This window comes from Manacus candei, unplaced genomic scaffold (assembly GCF_025592945.1).
Source record: "Manacus candei isolate 608988 ecotype Guabito, Panama unplaced genomic scaffold, ASM2559294v1 h1tg000060l, whole genome shotgun sequence".
NCBI classification, from domain to species: Eukaryota; Metazoa; Chordata; class Aves; order Passeriformes; family Pipridae; genus Manacus; species Manacus candei.
The window spans coordinates 4,857,068-4,877,339 of NW_026138108.1; the positions used below are offsets into that span (position 1 = coordinate 4,857,068).

Consider the following 20,272-nt stretch of genomic DNA (forward strand, 5'->3'; position numbering starts at 1 on the left):
TGAGTCCCCTTTAGAAACAACTGGAGCTATACACTGTGAGGTTTGGTGGGTGCCAAGTAGCTCAGAAACAGCAAACACCTTGCCATGCTTTCATAACCATAAGATTTTGACCTGAGGCTGCTTGTCACAGCTGAAAGCTCTGCTGCTGGGAATATTCATTGGGGCCCAGAGGAAAGGGCGATTGAGAGGGACGGAAGGATGGCCAGGAGGAACAGGACTGACTGAGCAACACTGGTGTGGCACCTGCAGGAGGAGGCCCCTGTCTTGGGCTCTTGGATGCATCAAGGGAACCTGTATAGAAGGTCACAACAGGGAATCAAAAGTGCTTTCTGATTTCTGTTTTTATGTCTGTATCTTCTTTTCAGCAGCTCCTTCAGCTGCTCTTCCAGCGTTTCAGTTTGTAGTGGCTGGTCCAGTTTTGTGCTCATGATAGGAGCAGGAGTAATACATCCTGGCAGGGATGAGATGGCAGCTTCCATCTGTGTAGTTCCACCAGAGGCAGTCAGAACTGGTTTGGGAAAAGAGGCTGTTAAAACCACAGCCTCCTCTCAGACAAGCTTTCAAAATCTGCTACCAGCAAAGTGCAGCCCTGGCCACTGCTGTCACCTCTGCCAGGCTGAGCCCATCCCACAGGGACCTCCTGCATGTCTTTCACTAGACTGGCATGGGAGTCCCTCGGCAGAGGGAACACACTCCTTCCCTACACTCTGTGCCACTCTAGCTAGCTGGCATTGCTGTGGCAGGTTTTCCTCCCAGAAAGTGGTGATTGTGGGGCCAGATACTTGAAAAACATTTGCAGCAATAGGAGCAGGAATACTGCCCAATATGTGGCCAACAGACTCAAAACTTCACTCAAAATTCCTTTTGGATTGAATCCGCTTTCAGTACATGGTTTGTCATATACTTACGAACGATAAGCACATCCCACAGCTGGGACTCTGCCTGGGCCTTCCACAAGCAGAACGGGGAACTGGATACATTTTCTGAATTGGCCATGGTGGTCATCCATGGTTTTTCGAAGTACAGTTAACAGGTGATTAATTCTTTGCTTAATCTGTACTGTTTCCATTATGTAGCTGAGGAAGTTCAGTCTCCCAGCTGCCTGGCTATACTTGTGCTGTGAGCTGCAGGAAGATGATCAGTATGGCATTGTCCCAGATATTCCCCTGTGATGTTTCCCTAGCGAGGGAAGTCTTGTTCAAACCTCTCTGCCTTCTCCTCTTTGTCCCAAGCACTGGGGGTACCAGATGCTTGGCGCACCTACTCCGATGCTGCGTAATATCCCTCCTCCCTCATTCCCATGGAGTTCATTTCACACAAACACAGGATATTCTGAGTTGGAATGGTCTCACAAGGATCATCAAGTCCAACTCTTAAGTGAATGGCCCATACAGGAATCCAACCCACGACCATGGTGTTATTTGCACCATGCTCTAACCCCCAGAGCTAACCTCAGGGTTGTATGGCAGAGGGATAGCGTGAAGCGATGCCTGGCTCCAGGACCTTGTAAAACTGCCTTACCCAAGCGTGGACACTGACACCCTAAAGGAGACGCCAGTGGCCCCCTCCCCATGACACAGACACATGAACCAGCACAGTCCTTCCAATAGATCACAACATTTATTCAATTGCTTTGAAGGTGCAGTAGCATAAGTGCGTGTTTCTACCTGTGGCCTGCGAGCTCCCCACTGCCAGCCTCACCACTAGTTGCAGTAGTTTTCCAGTTGGTAGAGGGAGCATGTGTTGTGGCAGCATTGCTCAACAATCCCTCTCTTCACTTTCTCAAACTCCTCCTGCTGGAAGGGCAGCTCTCCCACCTCACCATGCAAGGGACCGCTCACTGCCAGGGAAGAAAAAGAGAAGCTGAGGGACATCACACAGCATCAGGCCTCACTGCTGAGCCCTGCAGACCCCCCCTTAGCAGACACCAGATTGTTAAGCTTAAGGAAGGACATTGCAAAGGTTTCCCCAGGTTGATGATGGTTGGAGCACCTTCAGGTCCCTGTTTCCTCTTCCAAAATAATCCTGTGGTGTTCAGAATGTGCCAAGATGAATGGATATCAGCAGAGTGAAGGACAAAGGAACACAAGGGCTTTATTGAGGAAGGTGTTTGGAGAAGAAGAGAAAGTCTGCATCTTCCCTGGGGTGAGCAGCTAGTAAATAAGATGATAAAATGGGATGATCTGCTCTACAGGGATGAATTGTTTGGGACTGCAGCCCCCCTTGGGATTGTCCATAGAATTGCTGTGACAGTCCAGTCCTGAACCTGGGTGAATTTCCCAGTTGTTCCTGAACAGCCTGCTCCAGTCGGCTGCCTGGATATAGCCCCAAGCCAATGGCAAAAGCATTTGTGTGTGTCCCTGTTCACAGCTGGGGGTAAGTTTTAGAAGCAATGATAAATTAGGGTATTTGGACACAGATAAAACTCAACAGAATGTCTTATTTACTGGAGAGAACTTGAAAACGTGTGCACAGATCTGTTCAGGTTTTAGTTGCACAATGAAAATATGAAAAATGGCAAATAAATCACTGATTTTTTTCCTGCAGGAAGAAAAGAGCCCCTAACAACAAAGAGAAAATGCCTGGAAAGCAAGAATGAGATGTGGTTTCTAGGGCAATATGAAAGTACAGCACAGGATGCAAAATCCCCAAGCCCCCAAAGCGTGATACAATGAACAAGGCACAAGAGGAACATGAAATCATTATGCTAGTGTGCTAGGAGGGGAATTTAGAGAAGATTTGGTCCAGCATTAAGCAGAAGAGGAAATAGCTAGTCAATGTTTTGTAATTTACTTGTTTTCATCCTTCAAACCAGCTGTGAGTAGATTGTAAACACAACCAGTTTGTGTGACAAAGAGGTGGTGGCTCAGGCAAAAGTCCTGGAAAAAGAGGTAGAAAGTCCTCAAATACTTGCAATCTGTTTAGCCTGATCAAATTCTCTGTACAGTATTTAGGGAATTTGGCCAATGAAATTTCTAACCCCTTTGTGATGGTCTTCAGAAATAAATAATCAGAGAACAGAGCAAATAACATCACAACTGGGCACTCTAAACAAATCATGGCAAACCCTCTGCTATGACATTACCTGGTTTCACCTTACAAATACCTCTAAGACTATTTCACAGGATAGTTACATACACAGGAGAAGGAATTGGATACCAATGAAAACAGTATGTGATGAGAAGAGAAATGATGGGAGAGAGGTATTGTAGTGAGGGGAGGTTAAGTAATGGTCCATCTTGAAATGAGAGGGGTGAAATGGATGTGTTTGGCAGGGGTCTCTTCTGCATCTATTCACAGTCTTCATTAGTAGCTTGGAAGACAGAATAAAGATTGTGTTGCCGGGTTTATAGAGGAGCCAGAGCTGAGGAGCCACAGGTACCCATGTCCAGGAGAGATGACCTTTGCATTACAGCTGGACCATTACAGGTCCTGGCCCTATCTAGATACAAACACCATGCTGAAGGCCAGATCTCTGGACTGCCTCATCCCACCTGCATTGCCATACAGACACCACGTGCTCGACCAGGGGCAGTGACCCAGCACTGCTGGGGGTGCTGGCAGGGCTGTCTTGTCCTGAGTCCTTGCTCTTGCACTCATCAATGGCTCAGGAATCCTAAGGAGGGGGAACTAAAGCAGCTCCACCAGCATTTTGCCACCATGAAATAAAAGACATGATAAAATGCCTCTTGAAGGGCAAGATTAGTACTCAAATTTACATTTGAAATTATTGAAACACGGAAAAATGAGTTCAGTAAGCAACAGGAAAGACACTAAAGGTAGGCAGTGAGACTGTGTTGCACATTCAGGACAGGTACTGTGGTAGCAAACCTTCAAGGACTGCTAAGCCACCGAAGGAAGGGCCAAGATATCCCAGGGAGACAGCAGTCACTATCAATGGAAAATGCAGCGCTACTTTGAAAAAGGCAAAGTGCCTGTGTAGACAGGATCAAGGTGTGAAACTTGAAATATTATTCTTCCAGTCTAATCACTCTACGTGGCGCTGTCGAAATCTCAGCTAGGATCCAATGTTCTTCTCCAGGCCCCACCAGTCAGTAAGGATGTGGACAAATGCAGAACAACTTGCATGGTTAGAGATCTAGGAAATATGACCTAAGAAGGTAGTAGGGTTGTGTAGCTGAGGACAGGTTAAAACTAGACATGAGGACAGTTTTTAAATATTTTGAAAAGCAGTCATAAAGAAGAAAGGAGTAGACTCTTCCCCATGTCCGCTACTGAGAAGACAAGAAATAATTTATAGCATGGGATGTTCAGGTTAGATATTGGGAAGAAACACTCAAGAAGAAGGTCAGTTAAACTAGGGAACAGGCAGTTTCAGATGCAGAAGAAGCTTTCTCTCTGGAGGTTTTTATGAACATACTAGGCAAGCATGGGTAAGGAATAGAATGGGGACAACTGATCCTGTCTTGGGGCAGATGGAGGCCTCTTGAGTTCCTTCCACCTTTATATTCTACGAATACGCCCAGGCCAGTGTAATGGCTGCACAAAGAAATAGATGAGTTTGAGCTATCAGGCACAATTCCTTTTGTCTCATAAATCCTCTTTCCCTACCTGCCCTCTCATCTGCCTTTTTAGCTTGAAGAGCTTTTCACTGGCAACGTGATGCTGCTGGTATGCCAAAGGTATTCCTGGCATTCCCCACCAAGGACATTCCTGGTGTCACTGTCAAAGACAGGCAGTTGTTGCATTTCACATCACTTAGTATAGATTGCTTTCACAGTCAGCCTGACTTACCCAGAGGCTGCTCAACATCCCGTCGTGCTTTGGGGTAGTAGAAGAAACCCCGCTCTCCACACACCAGGTAGAGAGCCTCCACCAAGTGGGAGCCACAGAGGTGCTGGTTGGCAGCCCCGTGGCTGGTCCCAGGTCCGGAAAGAGCGAGAAGGGCCAGAAGAGGCAGCGATCGGATCCAGAGAGCCATGGTGAGCAGGGTGAGGCCTAAGGTTAAGAGCCAGAGGAGACACAGGGAGGTCTAGGAGGAAAAATTAGGTTGTAATCAAGATCCTTTGGCATGGAAATGAGACCAAAGCAGGAGATGTACCTTCTAAACATGCACTAGCTTGAGAGGAGAGTTTTCTGCATCAGGCTTTGCAAGTCACAGTAAATGACTAATGGTTATAACCATAAATCCATCTCCATCCACATGTTCACATCACTCTTCATCTCCCTGCCGTTTTGTCTCAAAAGGCCAAATTAGGCTGAAGAACCATCCCACCAAGCCCTATAGCATACATACCCAGGAGAGGGAAGATCAGCAGACACTTTCAGAGGAAAAACCCTCTCTGCCAAATCAGAAGGGTTTGTAATTCATGACGGCCCCAAACCAGCACAATGTGCTCAAAGGCCTGAGGAGACCTCATTTTCTTGGGCCAAGGAGCCAGTTACATCAACTTAAGAAAACAGCTCTGCTAAACAGGTGGAAGCTAAAAGGGAGGCAATCTGACTTACCCAAAGAGGTGGCAGCAAAAGGTGGAGAGACGTTTGCTCTGAGAGATGATGATTGGTAGTAATATCCCCATTCGCTTGTTCCCATATTTATACTCTTTACGTTAGCCCAAGTGACACAAGAGCTATGAGTCCCACCTCCTTGATGACACTCTAGCCAAAATTTTTGCTACTTGTGCAAATTAATTTCCCTCTGCGTAACATCCACAGGTCTTTATGCATGTTAGGACAGAAGCAAGAGTTTGCAGTTTCCATCTCATTTAGTCCAACCTGTTTTCTCTTCCTGAAGCCATCAGTGACCCTTTTAGCAGGAGATAATGATGCTATTACAGCTGCAATGATTACTGATGACACTAATGCTGGTAATAGACACTGTTGGCATTGAGGTGGCTCAACATCTGTTTCTAAAATGTAAAATTAAAAGCAAACATGTTAATCTGTTTGATTTATATTACCTTGGAAAGTGTGCAGCAATGGGACCAAGTTATTGGTGAAATCATGCTACTGTCAGGTGTTAAAAGAAGGAAAACACATTATTGAGCTGAGGCTATCGGTGTCCCCACTCATTGGCCATGCAGTCCACAGCGAAAAACACGTGTCCACAGCTTGGGCAGGGGGAGGAATGACGTTTGCATTTTGCAGGAGACCTTAGATCATCATTTTGGCTCAGCTCAGGGCCAGAGTTTGAGCATTTGAAATTGTATATGTGGAAAAAAAGTGAGCCTTTCCACCTTCTCCTGCTGAAAGGGAGGTCCCCTCTTTCGCTTGCCCCTTCAAATTTATGTTTGGGATTAAGCAGAGCAAAGATTCAGTCTCTGTCATTTGCAGGTGAGAGTTCTCAGCATCTTAGCTCTTCTCTCTGGGGCTGTGCCCAAAATGGTGTCTTTACTACAAAGAAATATTTCTGGCAAAGCCCAGTGAAAACCAGAAAATATCTAATTAGTCCATTCTGGCTGGTAAATTTGCTTTTAATAGGAGATGGTGGTCCAGGAGTGGCCCACTGGCTTTTATGGATCTGATTTTGGCAACAGATCTAGCTCTCTCTTTTTCACAACATTATCCAATTTTGGGGTACCTCTGTGCTCAATTTTTCTGCCACAATACCAAGCTTGTACCTCTTTCTGCTTAAAGGATGTTTTCTTTTGCTTTCTTTTTTTTTTTTCTTTCTTCCTGAGAAGGCCCATTTTAAATGCTGGGGATGAGATCATCCTCAAACTTCCCATTGCTCCAAATTTTGAGACAAATGCTCAGCACAACTGAGTAGGAGACATTTTCATTTGTTTGAACTGTGTTGCTTGTTTACCTTAGAATAAGCCTGATTCTTCATACACAGCATAAATCAGAAGGAAGTTCACTGAAATCAGCACAGTGCCTCAAAACTCGAATCAGAGCTTTGATTTCTTGAGTAGCCAAAGCAATTCCATCCATCAGCATCTAGGAGGTAGGAAGTCCCATATGCCCCTTTGAGTGTGAAGTATCATATGTTTGCTAAATGACTGTGACTGCAAAAAGGCTCATGAGAGGCACTAAATCTCTGATGAGCGCTCAGGGAGGGGACCCATTTGCTCAAATGGATGCAAGACAAGGTTATCAGTTACATCCCCTGCCATGTAGGTCTTTCAGCCTCCTGCTAATAAATCCAAGTTGTGATGCCCAACTACAGTTAATAGCACTTCTGCACAATGTGTAACACTATCTCTCTTCCCCTCAAAAAAGATATTGGATGTACTTGAATGACCTAGAGGTATATCCATGAAGAGGGGCTCAGGTTTCAGCAAGATATAAGTTCAGAGAATTCACTTGGACCTTCTTTTTACTGGGAAAAGATGGGGAATTAGCAGTTACAAAGGATAAAACCTGGCATTTTACCCCACTTGAAGTAGGCTGTCATAGCCAGGAGCAGAAGTCTTGTGTGACTCATGCTTTCTCCAGAGGAGGGACTCTGCAGCTGGCATCTCACACGAAGAGGACAACTTGAAGAATTGCCCTACAGATCCCCTTGGCGATCATTTTCCTGCAGTCATCACACGGTGTGAGGCCCAATGGACCTCAGTCCAGTGATTGCTTTGGAAAGGCTCCAGAGCAGGGTGTTCCCCAGGTTAATCACATGCCGAGATTTGCAATTTAGGGTTTTCCTTCTTGCACTTTTGAATGTTACCTGAGGTCACTTGAAAGCACATTTTATTGACAGAGGGACTTTGTAAGAAGGCTCCTCTATTCACTATTGTCTCCCTTCTAGGCAACTTCCCTGCTGGACTCTTCCCTTTTCCTGAGGCTTACACCAGTGATGTAGCAAAAAAAGCTGTGTTATTTTGTTTTGTAAGTGCCATGCTATCAGTCTGTTACTTCTCTTACTCTTGGTTAACCAAATCCTGGAGTTAGCTTCAAAAAGCTTGTGGCATTTCTGCAGCGTGCCGCAGCAGGGGAAGGGCTGACTGTACCCGAGCGTTGAGGAATTCCTCTTGTCTCCTTGTAGTTTGGGTACAGAAATAAGCCAGAAGATTTATTGCAGGGCAAAAAGATATCATGCTGGCTCAGTCCTCAGCACAGGCCAAATTTTTTTTGCAGAAGTTTTCTACTTTGATTTTTTTCCTCTTCCAAAATACGATCACTTTGATTATTTATTGGAAAATGTATTTTCTTACCATAAATGGTCCTTTGGAATAAGAAAAATGCTAGTAGTGATATAAATGGATATAAAATGGATATAAACTGTGGAAAGTTTTGTCTTAGAGAGAAAGCTCCCATGTCAGCAGTGAAGTGAGAGAGGGGGCCAAGAGGGGAGCCCATTTCTAGATGGAAAAGCTTTTTCTCCTGAAAAATCTCAGCTTATTCTTTCCAGGCTGGGCTTCCCCATGATTTTCATGTGATTAGGCAATGATGAGCCAAGCACTCACCCATTGTTTCAGCTATGCATGCCTCCTGCGACCTCCCCAGATCCTCAGGTCCACATCGGGCTCATTTGGCTGAAGGGTGGGAGCATCCGGGTGGGAGTGGGTTGCTCCTGCCCTTCATGCTAAACCACCTCCAGACGTGACTTGAAGCCACCTCCTTCCCCCACATACCCCCGACCCCAAGTAGTTGCATCAGTGGGAACAAGATTTAGGCAATCCCCAGTGTCATGGAATCAAGTTTTACAGTCTGTTGAGAGCACAATAAAATCTTTACTACTGTAGATGTCTCACATTTTCAAACCCTGTCCTGAAAAAATAACAAGCCCATTACGGGAGAAATAGTTAACTATTACAAGTTTGTGAAAGTTTTAGTGACAGCAAAGGTCAGGAGGCAAGCAAGTTCTCGGAGAGCACCCAGGGACCCCAAAATGCCACCCACATCCCCATTGCTGCTCTGGTACTCAGCAGCCACCACCAGGACTGTTCTTCCCATGCCTGCTATGTGTTGCCCCAAAAGATTAGCAGAGAGCCACACAGCAATGACTGCATGGCTTCTCTTCCCTGAATGGTGAATTCAGTGGGTTGTGAAGCAAACAGCCCCAATTCACAGCTGTGCTGTGCCATCAGCCTGCCAAAGCGTGGCCCCAAGTCACCCTGAGGGATCTGCATTCCCAAGAGCAGCTTTTGGGGGTGACCAGCCCCTGGGCTGGGCATCTCAGTATGGCCACTGGTAGCAGTGGGGGTGTGTAGCTGGGACAATGCATCCAAGTACATGGGCCATTTTAGCTACAGCCTTTCACTCAGCACAGGGAAAAGGGACCAGCAGTTGTGCCCTCCAGGCTTTGTTCCCCTCCCTATGCAGGATGCAGCCACAGCTGGTGACATGGCGGGGAGAGGTGGTTTCCAGATGCTCTGCTCCCATCAGTGTGTCCAAGCACATGTGCAGCAGCAGAGTGCAGCCACCCCATCAGTGGCACTGGTGCAAGATGAAGGGTAGGAAGGTGAACGTGGCGCCAAAGAGGGTGATTAATCCTGGGAATACTTGCAACCAAATCCTGAGATATCTGCAAAGTTATGCGGCAGTGGAGGCAGCCAACATGGCCTCAGGGGGAGAGGAAGCTGCTACAGCAAAGGGTGAGGTTTGGCTTATCTGGAGTCACACAATGAGAGATGCCCTTGCTTCAAACAGGGCATTGTGCAAGCAGACAAGGGGGATGCTCACTGGGATACACGTAATCTCTGCTGCTTCTATAAACTAATCTGGGTGGATGCCTGGGTGCAGGGCATGTGAGATGTCCCCATTGCCCCACCAGCCACCAGGGTCAAGGGAGATGCTCCCGCCAGACTGGATTTCACAATTGTCCAGGCTCTTACAGACTAGGGACATTATCCTGCTGCTTAGAGCAAAAAGGATGGATTCATAATACAAAGGGTGTATCCTGAAGCCCAGTGTAACCAACCAGGTCTGACCCATCAGTTTCCATCACCTTTGGGTTACCTGTGAAGTGCAGAGAGGGTTGTGAGTACAGTCCCACCTCTGGAGATACAGCTCATTGGTAGAAGATGCTTCAGGGAGCAATTCCAAAGAGCCCGTAGCTCTCATCAGAGAACAAGGGAGATTACCAGGTGTGCTGCAGCCTGCTGTGACTCAAACCCTCTGGCTACCCTCTGGCACATCAAGCCTCTTGGCAGGGAAATGATGATCTTTGGCAATCCCAGCTCACCAGACACCACAGAACCTGCAAATGAGTTTGGCTGCACCTTGCTGAAGCCCCCCTGGCCTCTGCAGGCTCAAACCTCTACACAAATACCCAAGCAAACTAGACCAAATTAAATGAAATCTAAAGTAAAGCTCCCGAAATCTTTCCTTGGACAAGCATATGCAAGGTTATAAATAGAGATGGAAAAAACAGCTAAGCTCCTTTTAACCCCACGAAAATATTACCGGACACATATTTTCTGAGAAGGTAAAGAAGGAAATAGCACCTAAGAGCTGTTAATAGTTCCTAGACACAGCTATTAGCAGACGCAGCAGAACAAATTAGTTTGTTTATCAATGATGAGAAGATGAAAACTGTGGCTATTAATGGCCCAAAAGTAATACTTGGCATAGATGGAGAAACATTAGAAGAGGTGATGACACCCTGCTAGAGGACAAGTACTGAGCAACAAAAGTAACAAATAACTTCTACAGAGTGGAGAAGCACTGGAAAAGTAGCCTGATCAGCACCAATCTAAAAATACACATTTTCAGCACTGATACCATGTCTGTCCTTTGTGTCATCAAGTCCCTGGGCACAACCAGAGAGGATCTTGACCCAGTTCTCAAGAAACAACCATGAAAGGGGCTGTTGAGTCCATCAGGGAGTTTTCTCCAGTGTCCACAATTGTAGGCACTAAAATCTCATGGTGCCACTGCCATAGCTTCAATGGAGGTGACATCACAGGTACACCTCGGCCCTGGAAAGCCTTTGGTAGAAGAGAGGAAAGAATGACCTGGTCCTTGGTCACAATGCTGGAAAGCACGGGCAGGCCACCAGAGACCAGCAGGCATAGCAGAAAGTGATGGGTGCTATAACTGAGTGCTGTGAGCAGCTGAGGTGGCAAGCAGACAAGGAGAGAAAGGCAAAAAAATGAAGGAATGGCTGGCTCAGACTGTACGTGTCCCTGCCGTAAAGTGGTCTCATGGATTGAAAATAAATTATTGTGTCACATACTTCTGTGGTTTTTTCCACTGCTCATCTCTGCAGCTGGACATATGCCACAGTTTCCCCAGTGATAAAATTGGGGTCTGCAAATGATACCGTAGGAGGACATTGAGGAGTGACGTAGTCATTCTCGCACCACGCTTTCTGCTGAGTTTAAATGTGAAGCTTTGAGACCCCATTTTCTAGAAGAAACTGTACTTTAAAAAACCCTGTTCTGCTATTAGGGTGCTCTTGGAGATTTTGGCTAGGGCTGCCCTGATACCGCTGCCCTGAAGACCCACTTTTCTCCAGGACATCTGGAGGTGCTGCTTGTTCCTTTAACACTTTAGGTTCCTCCAGCTGGACTGGGACGTGAGACAAGAAATGTGGGTTTTTTCCTCCTTTTCCCTCACTCTCACAGAGTCATCCATGTGGGAGTTGGTGTTTCACCAACCAGCACAGCTCTGTGCCAAAGGACCTTTCCTAGCATGGCATCTGGCAGTGAATAAAACTCAGCTCACTATTGGTTGCTCCCAGGCATCCATCTTCCTGGCATTATAGTCAGCTACACTGGTCATTCCTCACTCCTGGGATTCTCTGCTGGGGCCACGAGGTGCCAAGCACTTGAAGAAGGGCTGCCCCCTTTTGTGCTTGTGGTTGGTCAGGCCCCGCTGTAGAGTGGTCTGGTCTGCCCTGCCAAGGCATATGGGGACTCCCAGGTCTGATATAATTAATTATCTCTGGGTAAGTGGATTGTTTTGAGCACTTAAAGCTACTTTAAGGATTTGGATGCACATCGGTAACTAGTCCGTAGGCTTTCCTACGGGTTCCTAGACAAGGAGGTGTAAATCCTACTGATAAGGCTTGTTAGTGATAGGGGGCTGGGGAGGGGAAGGAGGGGGGCTGTTTGGAGCCAGGCACAGCGATCTCCGGGGGCCGGGAGGGTTAAGCCCACCTCTGCAACCCCCCCCTGCTGCTGGGGGAGCCCCTGGCCGGGGGGAGGCACTGGGGTGCTGCGGGCAGTCAGGGTCAGGCTGATTTACAGCAGCAGAGGAACCGGAGCTGTTAATTCAAAGTTGCCGCTTATCGGTGTTTAGAAAGCAAGCTCCGATCTGTTGGTTAGCGATTTGGCCTTTGCTGTAAATAGAGGGGCCCCGTGCTTTACTTGACATTTTTGTCCTTATTATCTTGTCTCAGCCTCTGAGGGAGGTGGGAGAGTTATTTAAGGCTGACCTTAGTGGAAGGAAAATGAACAACTCCCTTACCCCACCCTGTTTTTCTCTGGTAGTCCTGGATAACAATTGTTGCATTGAAGTATCTGTGCAAGACAATCCTCCACCATCCCTAAAAATATTTTGTAGATCAATTCACCCTGCTGTGCCCAGAGAAAATAATCACAAAGAGATCAAGTAGAACTAATGTCAGGAGTAAAAAAAATGGGGTTTGCATCATTATCCCTCCAAGATGGGCCTTGCACCCATCAGGCACTGGGGTTCATCACTTATCTTGTCCAGTCTTGCATTGTTGTAGTTCAGGTCTAATTCAAATCTATGTATTATGAGTTTGAAAAGCAGTTGCTTCGTCCCAAGCTGAATCTCTGAACATCAAATGTTCACAGAAACACGTGACAGTGGCTGGTTGGAGCTGGAGAGTTTTGTGGATTTGCGGAAATTTAGATTGAGACCCAAACCCTCTGCAGCTCTGGAGTAGAGCATCTCCCCCTCTGGAGGGGATGCACAAGGAATCTTTGAGGGTCCCATCCCTCTTGGGATGAGCATGGGTTTGGGAGGTTTGCTGTGCAGAAGGCAATAAGTGCATGTGCTACAGCTGCTCCTGAGTGATACACACCTTATACAAGATGTTCAGAATGAACTGGTTAAGAGAGATACAAAGAATCCCTCATTCATTTGGAGCACAGCACTTGTTAGACTCAAAAACATCTAATCTCAAAATTCTTATTTTATTGACCTGCCACCACCAACCCTATCAGCTGCACAATGAGAGTACTGCAAGGCTACAGTAGCACCTCTGGGGTGGAGACACATAGGGTTTTTAATCCCTTACCTAATCTTTGCAAACATCTCTATTCAGTTAAAAACAACAACAAAACTAGAACAAAACAAAACAAAAATCACCACCAAAACCAAACCAAAACAAAACAAAACAAACAACCCCCAAACAAACTTCCTGATCAGTTTTCAAGGCATTTCAGATACTTTCTGCTTTCAGCTGTGCCAGAAAAATGTCAAAGATCATCTTTCCCCCTAGAAAACCTAGTATTTTTGCAAACATTGTAATGAACAAGTATTGGAAAACTGAAAACAAACTCCTTGCAGTGGAAAGTGCAGTACCCTTTCTGGTCCCTGGGGAAAAAAACAAGCCTGATTTGAGCCGGATTAGCAGTACGAATGACAGCTCAGGTCAGACGTAGCCTTATCCGAATCAATTCCCCTCTCCGGGGAGGCGGTGCGTGTGTGTGCGCATACCTGCAGCTACAGGATTTGTAAATAATTGAGTTCTTCTGATCCGTACCACCACAGCACAAGAAGAAAGATTTGGTCCTGAGGGGGCTGACAGAGGTTCAAGCCCCAGATCTGCCACTTAGACACTTCTTCCCAAAGCTGTTTAGGCATGTAATTACTTTTCCGGCTCTGTGCCTGGTCTGAGTCTCTGGTTCTCTACCTCCTTTTATCTGTCAGCTTTTTACAGGGACAAGAGCACTCTTCTACCTCCGAAACATGTCATGAAGTTGAATTCATTACAGCTGTAACATTTTAATGAGCACTGTGAAGATACAGGGTATCCTTACAAGTCCTAAATTAGGCAACTCCCTCTCAGAGTACGCTGGGGTGCCTGGGTGCATGGTCCAGATGTGTGTTGGCAATATATTAATCCACCTCTGTCCATGATTCTGGAAAGAATTTTAAGCAGAGGAAGAACAGGGTTTCCATGTAAAAACGAAGCTTGCAGTAGTGACTGGAATTAGTTTCCTTAAACATAACTCTGGAGTAGCACACAAGGAATACACCAGCACCCCTACTTGGCTGGCACCGCTGGAACTGAACAGGAATAGTGAGAAATGCTGGGAGAGAATGCACGTAGTGAAGGCGAGTCCCCTGGAGTTTTACTGTTTAAAAGAGACATCCCAACTACTGTTTCATGCATAATTGTGCAATTGGTAATATCCTGCCAAAGAAAGGCTTAGATCATCTCATCTGCAAAGATGGGAGCATGTTCCACCCCCAAGTAAACATTTTGCCTGAGTGCAAGTTGAAGGTCTTCCACCATAACATTCCCCAAGTTCGATTTTGCACACTGCCCGTAGGCAAGGCAGCTGACTTGAATCTGGACAGAAGAAGGATGCAAGAGCCAAACTCAGGATGCTAGGCCAGAAATATATTTCTTTATTCTCAATATCGTGTCAGCAGCAGCACAATTCCAAAATGAAAAATAATTCTGTTTCATATTTCTTTACACAGAGAGACAGACAGATATCCACCCACGGCAGCAGCAGCAACAACAGCGAGACCGCTCAGCGAGGCACTGCGACACGCACACACCAGAGAGTACGGTGGGGCCTGGCTCTGAGGAAGGCTTCTTTCCTTTCTTCCTCCCTCGCCAGCCCATGCTTCATTTATGGGAGCGTTCAACTCGGGCTGACCCATCACATTGGCTTTGCCCAGTCACTTTTTATAGAGCTTGCAGTCGTGTTTGGTGAGTTCTGGGGAAATGGCATGAAGGTTTCAGTGACCTGCCAAAGGACTTGAGCTCGTGCTTAACTCTAAGCAGCCACATAGTCCTACAAATCTGCTCCACTGTCAGGAAAAGGGAATTCATAACATCTTTTGGTGGAGGGTGTGACTGGGTAGATCCTCAGAGTCTTTTTCTCTGAGCAATCTAAAGGCCAGGCTGGATAGAGCTCGGAGCAACCTGATCTAGTGAAAACTGTCCCTGCCCATGGCAGAGGGGTTGGAACTAAAATGATGTTTAGGGTCCTTTCCAACTCAAACCATTCTATGATTCTATGATCTTGTTCAAGGCAAGTCTACAAATCTAACCAGCCTTGTGCACAATACTTAAGGGATACCTTAAGACAAAATTGAAAGCATGGGAAAAATCCAAGACAACTCAGGAAAAAGCCTGAAAACAGGAATACTGGAGGGTTACAGGAAATCCCAACAATATCAGAGATTACAGCAAGGGCTGTGGGCGCCTCTCCAGCCCACAGGAAGCTGATGGGTGATAGAGACCAAATGTTCCCTGATATGGGAGAGTGGATGAAGAGACTCAGGGATGCACCGCCTCTAATAGTGGGACTGCTATGGGAAGCAGCAATAATCTGTACCAAGGCAACATTTGTGTTTTAAAAGAGTCTATCGAGTGACTTTAAGTAAGTTTGTCTTTAGAAAAGGAATACCATCTAGTGGCCCAAAAAGGCAATAAGGATGTGCAATGGCAGTTAAAGAATCAGAGGAATTTAGAAAAAGAGAAAGAAAAACTACAGAAGTAAAGAGAGATATTAACATATATAGTGCAGCGATTTGCCCTGGAGCAAGGGAGAGCTCGAAAGGGACCTGATCATAGTAAAACGCAAAGTTAAATTAGGCACTTGCAAGAGCAGATTGGGATGCAAAAATTAAAAATAACTGCTGGAGTAGCAGAAAGTGGTGGAGAGAACTAGATCAGGAGTCATCACAGGAATATGATTTCAGGGATGATATTGGCAAACGGGAAAAGAAAGAAAAGTTGAGAATAGCACATATCCCACAAAGACTACAAGTGCTGTCCGGGGGTAGATGGGTACAGCAAATTAAACTGCTGTAGCTGCTAAAATGAAAAAAAAAGTGACCCTAAGGTAGGTAAGCTAAAGCCACTGAAAGAAAGCACAACAGTAGAGAAACTGCTTCATATTTGGAATTATGAGGGGATTAAGTGGTAAATTGATTAGACCATGTGCTCCACTAGCTTTTATCCATTGTATGTCAGGCATTCAATTTTACCATGATGGGCATTTAATCAAATTCCCCAGCAGAATGGTAAGACAAGGACACAATTGGCAGCATTACTACCAGTCCATAAGCTTGAGGAAGATGGAGACTCTTTAGTAAACTGATAGGGAGCTGCTTGAATGTCAGAAGGGCCTGATACTGTGTACCAACCACCCACTCCCAGCGGAGTACAGGTATCTCCATTGTCCCTGGCAGTCCTGAGGCTGAGTCAGGCTCCTTGGACAGCAGATGAATTAGGAGAGCTAGTGGCACAAACGCACCTCCATGATTCACACTATGCTCCCATATGGCAAAATGCAGGGGAAGAAGCAATTTACGGAGTTGCTTTCACATTAAGAGACAAACAATACACTTTAACTTGCATCCCACAGGGCCGAGCACCTGCCCTGCTGCACATGCTTGTGTTAGTAAGTGTTTGACTGATGTATGCGGGGGACAAAGAAAAGAAATTACCTTATGTGATGACACTTGGGGAACTGCAGCTACAGAAGAAGAGGTACAAGAGAGAAGTAGCTGAGTTTTAAAATTAATAGACCAAATAGGATTTAAAGTCAATTTGAATAGGGCACAAACCCAAGTTAAATGCTTGGCTACTGGAACTGGTGAAACAAGAAGATGGATAAATGCTAGAAAGGTTAAGCTTTCTGTGATATAAAGATTCCCACTAATCAATCCCAACTCTGAAGAGTACCGGGAGGATTTAATTTCTTATGGCAGCATATCTATAACTGTGCTAGTATCTTATGGCAGCATATCCATCTTTGCTAGTAGCAGCAGAGCATTAGGGAGATGACAGAAAAAGAATCAGGAATGGAGCTGGAGCAAAGATCTAGACAGTGCTTTATCTGGCATGAAAGAAGATGCTTGAAAAGCTTCTGCACTAAAATTCCCAGTCAAAGGAAAATTATTCATAATAAGAATTTTAACATGAGCTGATACTGTCTAAGCAGTGCTGTTACAGAGAAACAGTGAAGGAAAATGGATTCCAGTAGTGTATGAGTCTTCTCCTCTCCATTGGCTGGACCAAACTTTCCCTGGCCATGAGAAAACCTGGTTAGAGGCACTCTGGACTATGATGGTGTTTGAGGCTTTCCTGCTCAGTAGTGAAGTTGTACCCCAGTCTACTCCTACTCTGCTTTAAGCATGAAGAGAATAAATGGCTATCAGTGTGGATACCCTTTTAAAGGAAACCACAAATAAACCAAAGGTATTGCACACTCATGGGAAAGCTTCATTTGAACAAAGTGGAAGAATAATCCAAGATAGTGCTATCAGTGGAATAAGGGAACAAGTAGTGGGGAAACTAGAGAAAGGATCATGCCAAGGAGCTTACAGGCTATCAGTAGAAGACAAACCTTTCTACACAGTATCTCTCTACAGATAGCTACTATGCTGATAATAGAACAAAATAATGAGTGCATGATAGGGAGAATGGCAATGGCAAGCACATAATGGGACACCTATGAAGAAAAGAGGAGGTTTATTTTAAAAGCTTAGATGGAGACTGGAAATCAAATATATGTAAAGGATGTTAAAGTAATGGGAAGACTAAAAGCAATACTGAGAAATGGATTTTGTTTTCTGCAGCCCCAACAAAGTATCAGCTAAAAAAAGGAAGATGGGACGGATACTGTGGCCAGCTGAATGAGAGCAAACTATCTGAGACTGACATAGTGAGTTACATTAAGGAGTGCAAGGTATTCTGAAAAGAGTGCAAAGAATTTATATTTGCCCCCAAATGAAGCAAGAAACAGAGGACATAAATAAAAATTGTATGAGGTGTGCAATGATGCAAAAGTGGATTACTAAAAGAAAGCTGCTAGCACTACTGCATTGCCTAAACCAAGGACTGTGACAAATACTGCAAAGGGATCACCCAGATAAACTGTCACAAACTAGAGCATCAGTATCTCTTTGTCACAATTAGTATCTTTCCTGGATAGATTGAGGCTCTTCACCTAAAAAGAAATACAACTACTGGAACTGTAACAATGTTGTGGCAGAAAATTGTTTGTAGAATGGGACAGCAGCTGAAACAGGATGAGATAAACAGTGGGGTGGGAGCAGGGAGGTTGAAAATGAAGTAACTCAAGCCTTAATAAGTAACCTGGGGATTAAGCAAGGACTGTATATACCCTACCACCTGCAATCCTCCAGACTGGTAGAAAGAAATGAATCAGACTATTAAAAATATACTAAAGAAAATTGTAGGACAATATCCAAAATGATGGGTTGAAAAGTTAACTGCTCTATTAGTAGCATTAAGGAGCAGTGACAGATTAGGGACTGGTTTATAACTCTACCATATTTTGTTTGGATAGCCTGTCCCGTAGTGGTCCTAAGTCTAAGACCCTGAAATACCACAGCAGGATAAAGAAGAAAACAATGCTTGGATAGAAGAAACAACATGAGAAAAATTGGTAAAATGAGAAAGCAAGGATACAATTCATATATGGCTTATAAAATAAGGGGTCAAGTACTGTATTTGAAATCAGATAAAGACGAGCAAGCCTTAGAGACAAAATGAAAGGGGACCTATAAAGTTACTAATAGGATAAATTCTCTAAGATATTAAATAGATGAGGGCAATAGTAAATACAAACTGGTTCATGTTTCTCAGATGTCCCCCTAAGGGGCCAAAAAATTCTGGAATCTGTCATGAATTTGTCAAGAACACAGACATAGAAAATGTCCCAAAGAGGAACCTCTGGCGCCTGTGCAGCCTGAGCCCCTGCACTCACAGCCCGCCCCAGTGCAACTTCATCTCCCACAAGCAAGGGGGTGTAGCCTGCCTGGTGTTCACCTCCCACCTGGCTCCAGCAGATCTGTTTATATGCTTGCATACTAATGGGGCTGGTTTATCCTGCAAGTTTTGCTTATTTTCTATTTTTGTAGGACAACAGATTTTACTACAGCTCCTCAAACAAGCAACAGCTGACAGAGTCAGGGACCAGCAATGCAAACTCCAAGGCAAGGCGGAGAAGCTGAGGTCTCCTTGAAGTTACAAGGATTTCTAAATTGGCTTTTCACTTCATATTAATAACTTTGGTCTTTTTACAAATTGCATTAATTTCAGATATTTAACAAGGTAGATAATGACCATGAAGTGCTTTGGAGACCTAGAGATGATCACCTTCAGTTCTGGAGGCCAGACCAGAAAGCAAATGCCTCCGCAGGGACTCCCTGCTCTGTCCTGATCAGGAGCCTGGCATTGCTGCAGGGTTTGAAGCATCCTTGCTGCACTCATGGGCAGCAGTCCAGAAGCTGGTGACAACCAAAGGAGAGGAGAAACAGTGACCTGCAGACCAGTAAAGTGGCATTGCTATAACCTGTGCATTAACTATATAGAGTTCATTGTTACATCTTGCCTGTTTGGAGCTTTATTTATTTTTTTTTTTAGTCTGTTTTAATGGAGTTGCCAATAAGATTTTCATGGCTAGATAGCTAACCTATGACCTAGCCTGCCTTAATCTTGCATAGCTTGGTCCAGCTACTTAATCTAATAGTAATAACTGAAGAACCGAAATGAAAAATTGTTATGGCTCTTAAGGGAGCCTTGAGAGTTACAGCTCATGATCTGGATCCACCCAGATTGGGAAATCGTAGCTGAAGCTTTGGAAAAAGTGCTCTAAAACTGCAATAACTGAATGAACTCAGTAGTTTTATTCGTTTACAGGAAAATCCGAGGAGGAGGAACAACTTGAGGAAAAGCAGCTAGCCCTGGTGTTGAGCTGCTGATTTCAGTAATGGCCTTTTAAGCAATTTAGGAGGAGTTTAGGAGCGAGGGTCAAATAAGAAAGGAAGCAGAAAGGGGGGATTGAGGCAGGCGGGAGACTAAATGCTGGCAGTAGCTAAGGAGTTAAAAATTGAGAGAACTGGGGGTTCTGTGTAGGTCTGAAATGGGATAAAGTGTAATGGATTGTAAACTACTATGACTGAGCCACAGTGGAAGTAACACTGGAGAGCAATGTTAGCCATGTTAATAGCCAAAACTTAACTGCTAAGCCTTGCAGTCCTTTAAAGAGGAAATTATAAAAATCATATATCATGGGTAAGGATGGTAAAAGTCTGCACAGAATGTTATAAATGATCACAAACCACTCTGCGTAATTCTCCCCTTCACTGTTCCCCACAGCTGTTTAGCTGCCTCCACACAATCCCAAGCCCAGCTCTGATACTGCACAGCTGCATAACCTTGGGCCAAACTTCTGAGCAA

General features: G+C 45.1%; 1 protein-coding gene across 4 annotated transcripts; it reads right to left on the reverse strand.

Moving 5' to 3' along the window:
- Window positions 1-1,644: 1,644 nt before the first annotated feature.
- INS (insulin) lies at window positions 1,645-10,765 on the reverse strand. 4 transcript variants are annotated; one of them, XM_051804047.1, is made up of 3 exons: window positions 10,624-10,765; window positions 4,756-4,993; window positions 1,645-1,840 (listed from the first exon to the last, which is right to left on the reverse strand). In XM_051804047.1, the coding sequence occupies exons 1-3, from the start codon at window positions 10,642-10,644 to the stop codon at window positions 1,704-1,706; spliced, it is 396 nt and encodes a 131-aa protein (XP_051660007.1). In that variant the 5' UTR covers window positions 10,645-10,765; the 3' UTR covers window positions 1,645-1,703. The 4 variants fall into 4 exon arrangements, with proteins under 4 accessions (XP_051660007.1, XP_051660010.1, XP_051660009.1 ...); XM_051804050.1 differs by lacking the exon at window positions 10,624-10,765 and adding an exon at window positions 5,476-5,540 and having other exon boundaries at window positions 4,756-4,964; XM_051804049.1 differs by lacking the exon at window positions 10,624-10,765 and adding an exon at window positions 5,470-5,518 and having other exon boundaries at window positions 4,756-4,959.
- Between the last annotated feature and the right edge of the window lie 9,507 nt (window positions 10,766-20,272).